The sequence below is a fragment of the Saccharomyces cerevisiae genome, chromosome XII (assembly GCF_000146045.2).
Source record: "Saccharomyces cerevisiae S288C chromosome XII, complete sequence".
NCBI classification, from domain to species: Eukaryota; Fungi; Ascomycota; class Saccharomycetes; order Saccharomycetales; family Saccharomycetaceae; genus Saccharomyces; species Saccharomyces cerevisiae.
In genome coordinates this window covers 455001-460000 of record NC_001144.5, presented here as the reverse complement: position 1 = coordinate 460000, position 5000 = coordinate 455001, and the positions used below count along the sequence as shown (strand labels likewise).

General features: G+C 42.2%; 1 protein-coding gene and 8 non-coding genes across 9 annotated transcripts in view, besides 3 other annotated features; 7 read left to right on the top strand and 2 right to left on the bottom strand.

Annotated features, from left to right (window-relative positions):
- Positions 1 to 204: part of a sequence feature (NTS1-2; Non-transcribed region of the rDNA repeat between the 3' ETS and RDN5; required for rDNA repeat expansion) that runs on past the window's edge.
- On the bottom strand, positions 205 to 325 carry RDN5-1. Its single transcript, NR_132215.1, has one exon. It is a non-coding gene; the product is annotated as a 5S ribosomal RNA (ribosomal RNA).
- Positions 326 to 1568: a sequence feature (NTS2-1; Non-transcribed region of the rDNA repeat; located between RND5 and the 5'ETS; contains RNA polymerase I termination site).
- Positions 904 to 1010: an origin of replication (ARS1200-1; Chromosomal origin of bidirectional DNA replication; an rDNA ARS is presumed to be present in each tandem rDNA repeat, but fewer than one-third of the rDNA ARSs are actually used as replication origins in a given S phase).
- Positions 1569 to 2268, top strand: ETS1-1. Its single transcript, NR_132214.1, has one exon. It is a non-coding gene; the product is annotated as an external transcribed spacer (transcript).
- RDN37-1 overlaps positions 1569 to 5000 on the top strand; it is a 6858-nt gene continuing 3426 nt past the window's right edge. Inside the window, exon 1 of the transcript NR_132207.1 lies at positions 1569 to 5000. This exon is cut by the window's right edge and continues 3426 nt beyond it. This is a non-coding gene — a transcript (35S pre-ribosomal RNA).
- Positions 2269 to 4068, top strand: RDN18-1. Its single transcript, NR_132213.1, has one exon. It is a non-coding gene; the product is annotated as an 18S ribosomal RNA (ribosomal RNA).
- On the top strand, positions 4069 to 4429 carry ITS1-1. Its single transcript, NR_132212.1, has one exon. It is a non-coding gene; the product is annotated as an internal transcribed spacer 1 (transcript).
- RDN58-1 lies at positions 4430 to 4587 on the top strand. Its single transcript, NR_132211.1, has one exon. It is a non-coding gene; the product is annotated as a 5.8S ribosomal RNA (ribosomal RNA).
- On the top strand, positions 4588 to 4819 carry ITS2-1. Its single transcript, NR_132210.1, has one exon. It is a non-coding gene; the product is annotated as an internal transcribed spacer 2 (transcript).
- The window catches only part of RDN25-1, a 3396-nt gene continuing 3215 nt past the window's right edge, over positions 4820 to 5000 (top strand). The window contains exon 1 of the ribosomal RNA NR_132209.1: positions 4820 to 5000. This exon is cut by the window's right edge and continues 3215 nt beyond it. This is a non-coding gene — a ribosomal RNA (25S ribosomal RNA).
- Positions 4931 to 5000, bottom strand: part of TAR1 (Tar1p) — a gene marked incomplete at both ends in the record, with an annotated part of 375 nt that continues 305 nt past the window's right edge. Inside the window, one exon of the mRNA NM_001184514.1 lies at positions 4931 to 5000. This exon is cut by the window's right edge and continues 305 nt beyond it. Within this exon, the coding sequence (NP_690845.1) occupies positions 4931 to 5000 (70 nt within the window).

Here is a 5000-nt window from a genome sequence, read left to right as displayed (position 1 = left end):
AGGAATATCGGAGGAGAATATTGTTTGTACATATCAAGTAGTAGCAACCCAATGAGCATAATGGAGTGCTTAACTCTTCAGAAGAAGAGTGCAGCTGGATAGTGCGAATTTTTCTGAATCGAATGGTAGGTTAGTTATGGGATTTAGCATAGGAAGCCAAGAAACTAGAAAAAAAAAAAAAAAAAAAAAAAAAAAAAGAAATAAAGATTGCAGCACCTGAGTTTCGCGTATGGTCACCCACTACACTACTCGGTCAGGCTCTTACCAGCTTAACTACAGTTGATCGGACGGGAAACGGTGCTTTCTGGTAGATATGGCCGCAACCGATAGTTTAACGGAAACGCAGGTGATATGAGGGCAGGGTCCAGACATGTTCAGTAGGTGGGAGTGAGAGGTGTTATGGGTGGAGGACAATTTTTATTATATTTCATCTAATAGCAATAGGATATGACAGGTGAAAAAGCAAAAGCAATAGTGCATTGTGATGTGGAGAATAAGGTGCATACGATGAAAAAGGTGATTTGTCATTTACAAGAGGTAGGTCGAAACAGAACATGAAAGTTGGTCGGTAGGTGGCATGCAGAGGTAGTTTCAAGGTGACAGGTTATGAAGATATGGTGCAAAAGACAAATGGATGGTGGCAGGCATAGTAAAATGATGGTGTGGAAGACATAGATGGTATTTGTTTTGCATTTACGGCACCGGATGCGGGCGATAATGACGGGAAGAGATTTAGTATGTGGGACAGAATGTCGGCGGCAGTATTGAGACCATGAGAGTAGCAAACGTAAGTCTAAAGGTTGTTTTATAGTAGTTAGGATGTAGAAAATGTATTCCGATAGGCCATTTTACATTTGGAGGGACGGTTGAAAGTGGACAGAGGAAAAGGTGCGGAAATGGCTGATTTTGATTGTTTATGTTTTGTGTGATGATTTTACATTTTTGCATAGTATTAGGTAGTCAGATGAAAGATGAATAGACATAGGAGTAAGAAAACATAGAATAGTTACCGTTATTGGTAGGAGTGTGGTGGGGTGGTATAGTCCGCATTGGGATGTTACTTTCCTGTTATGGCATGGATTTCCCTTTAGGGTCTCTGAAGCGTATTTCCGTCACCGAAAAAGGCAGAAAAAGGGAAACTGAAGGGAGGATAGTAGTAAAGTTTGAATGGTGGTAGTGTAATGTATGATATCCGTTGGTTTTGGTTTCGGTTGTGAAAAGTTTTTTGGTATGATATTTTGCAAGTAGCATATATTTCTTGTGTGAGAAAGGTATATTTTGTATGTTTTGTATGTTCCCGCGCGTTTCCGTATTTTCCGCTTCCGCTTCCGCAGTAAAAAATAGTGAGGAACTGGGTTACCCGGGGCACCTGTCACTTTGGAAAAAAAATATACGCTAAGATTTTTGGAGAATAGCTTAAATTGAAGTTTTTCTCGGCGAGAAATACGTAGTTAAGGCAGAGCGACAGAGAGGGCAAAAGAAAATAAAAGTAAGATTTTAGTTTGTAATGGGAGGGGGGGTTTAGTCATGGAGTACAAGTGTGAGGAAAAGTAGTTGGGAGGTACTTCATGCGAAAGCAGTTGAAGACAAGTTCGAAAAGAGTTTGGAAACGAATTCGAGTAGGCTTGTCGTTCGTTATGTTTTTGTAAATGGCCTCGTCAAACGGTGGAGAGAGTCGCTAGGTGATCGTCAGATCTGCCTAGTCTCTATACAGCGTGTTTAATTGACATGGGTTGATGCGTATTGAGAGATACAATTTGGGAAGAAATTCCCAGAGTGTGTTTCTTTTGCGTTTAACCTGAACAGTCTCATCGTGGGCATCTTGCGATTCCATTGGTGAGCAGCGAAGGATTTGGTGGATTACTAGCTAATAGCAATCTATTTCAAAGAATTCAAACTTGGGGGAATGCCTTGTTGAATAGCCGGTCGCAAGACTGTGATTCTTCAAGTGTAACCTCCTCTCAAATCAGCGATATCAAACGTACCATTCCGTGAAACACCGGGGTATCTGTTTGGTGGAACCTGATTAGAGGAAACTCAAAGAGTGCTATGGTATGGTGACGGAGTGCGCTGGTCAAGAGTGTAAAAGCTTTTTGAACAGAGAGCATTTCCGGCAGCAGAGAGACCTGAAAAAGCAATTTTTCTGGAATTTCAGCTGTTTCCAAACTCAATAAGTATCTTCTAGCAAGAGGGAATAGGTGGGAAAAAAAAAAAGAGATTTCGGTTTCTTTCTTTTTTACTGCTTGTTGCTTCTTCTTTTAAGATAGTTATCTGGTTGATCCTGCCAGTAGTCATATGCTTGTCTCAAAGATTAAGCCATGCATGTCTAAGTATAAGCAATTTATACAGTGAAACTGCGAATGGCTCATTAAATCAGTTATCGTTTATTTGATAGTTCCTTTACTACATGGTATAACTGTGGTAATTCTAGAGCTAATACATGCTTAAAATCTCGACCCTTTGGAAGAGATGTATTTATTAGATAAAAAATCAATGTCTTCGGACTCTTTGATGATTCATAATAACTTTTCGAATCGCATGGCCTTGTGCTGGCGATGGTTCATTCAAATTTCTGCCCTATCAACTTTCGATGGTAGGATAGTGGCCTACCATGGTTTCAACGGGTAACGGGGAATAAGGGTTCGATTCCGGAGAGGGAGCCTGAGAAACGGCTACCACATCCAAGGAAGGCAGCAGGCGCGCAAATTACCCAATCCTAATTCAGGGAGGTAGTGACAATAAATAACGATACAGGGCCCATTCGGGTCTTGTAATTGGAATGAGTACAATGTAAATACCTTAACGAGGAACAATTGGAGGGCAAGTCTGGTGCCAGCAGCCGCGGTAATTCCAGCTCCAATAGCGTATATTAAAGTTGTTGCAGTTAAAAAGCTCGTAGTTGAACTTTGGGCCCGGTTGGCCGGTCCGATTTTTTCGTGTACTGGATTTCCAACGGGGCCTTTCCTTCTGGCTAACCTTGAGTCCTTGTGGCTCTTGGCGAACCAGGACTTTTACTTTGAAAAAATTAGAGTGTTCAAAGCAGGCGTATTGCTCGAATATATTAGCATGGAATAATAGAATAGGACGTTTGGTTCTATTTTGTTGGTTTCTAGGACCATCGTAATGATTAATAGGGACGGTCGGGGGCATCAGTATTCAATTGTCAGAGGTGAAATTCTTGGATTTATTGAAGACTAACTACTGCGAAAGCATTTGCCAAGGACGTTTTCATTAATCAAGAACGAAAGTTAGGGGATCGAAGATGATCAGATACCGTCGTAGTCTTAACCATAAACTATGCCGACTAGGGATCGGGTGGTGTTTTTTTAATGACCCACTCGGCACCTTACGAGAAATCAAAGTCTTTGGGTTCTGGGGGGAGTATGGTCGCAAGGCTGAAACTTAAAGGAATTGACGGAAGGGCACCACCAGGAGTGGAGCCTGCGGCTTAATTTGACTCAACACGGGGAAACTCACCAGGTCCAGACACAATAAGGATTGACAGATTGAGAGCTCTTTCTTGATTTTGTGGGTGGTGGTGCATGGCCGTTCTTAGTTGGTGGAGTGATTTGTCTGCTTAATTGCGATAACGAACGAGACCTTAACCTACTAAATAGTGGTGCTAGCATTTGCTGGTTATCCACTTCTTAGAGGGACTATCGGTTTCAAGCCGATGGAAGTTTGAGGCAATAACAGGTCTGTGATGCCCTTAGACGTTCTGGGCCGCACGCGCGCTACACTGACGGAGCCAGCGAGTCTAACCTTGGCCGAGAGGTCTTGGTAATCTTGTGAAACTCCGTCGTGCTGGGGATAGAGCATTGTAATTATTGCTCTTCAACGAGGAATTCCTAGTAAGCGCAAGTCATCAGCTTGCGTTGATTACGTCCCTGCCCTTTGTACACACCGCCCGTCGCTAGTACCGATTGAATGGCTTAGTGAGGCCTCAGGATCTGCTTAGAGAAGGGGGCAACTCCATCTCAGAGCGGAGAATTTGGACAAACTTGGTCATTTAGAGGAACTAAAAGTCGTAACAAGGTTTCCGTAGGTGAACCTGCGGAAGGATCATTAAAGAAATTTAATAATTTTGAAAATGGATTTTTTTGTTTTGGCAAGAGCATGAGAGCTTTTACTGGGCAAGAAGACAAGAGATGGAGAGTCCAGCCGGGCCTGCGCTTAAGTGCGCGGTCTTGCTAGGCTTGTAAGTTTCTTTCTTGCTATTCCAAACGGTGAGAGATTTCTGTGCTTTTGTTATAGGACAATTAAAACCGTTTCAATACAACACACTGTGGAGTTTTCATATCTTTGCAACTTTTTCTTTGGGCATTCGAGCAATCGGGGCCCAGAGGTAACAAACACAAACAATTTTATCTATTCATTAAATTTTTGTCAAAAACAAGAATTTTCGTAACTGGAAATTTTAAAATATTAAAAACTTTCAACAACGGATCTCTTGGTTCTCGCATCGATGAAGAACGCAGCGAAATGCGATACGTAATGTGAATTGCAGAATTCCGTGAATCATCGAATCTTTGAACGCACATTGCGCCCCTTGGTATTCCAGGGGGCATGCCTGTTTGAGCGTCATTTCCTTCTCAAACATTCTGTTTGGTAGTGAGTGATACTCTTTGGAGTTAACTTGAAATTGCTGGCCTTTTCATTGGATGTTTTTTTTCCAAAGAGAGGTTTCTCTGCGTGCTTGAGGTATAATGCAAGTACGGTCGTTTTAGGTTTTACCAACTGCGGCTAATCTTTTTTTATACTGAGCGTATTGGAACGTTATCGATAAGAAGAGAGCGTCTAGGCGAACAATGTTCTTAAAGTTTGACCTCAAATCAGGTAGGAGTACCCGCTGAACTTAAGCATATCAATAAGCGGAGGAAAAGAAACCAACCGGGATTGCCTTAGTAACGGCGAGTGAAGCGGCAAAAGCTCAAATTTGAAATCTGGTACCTTCGGTGCCCGAGTTGTAATTTGGAGAGGGCAACTTTGGGGCCGTTCCT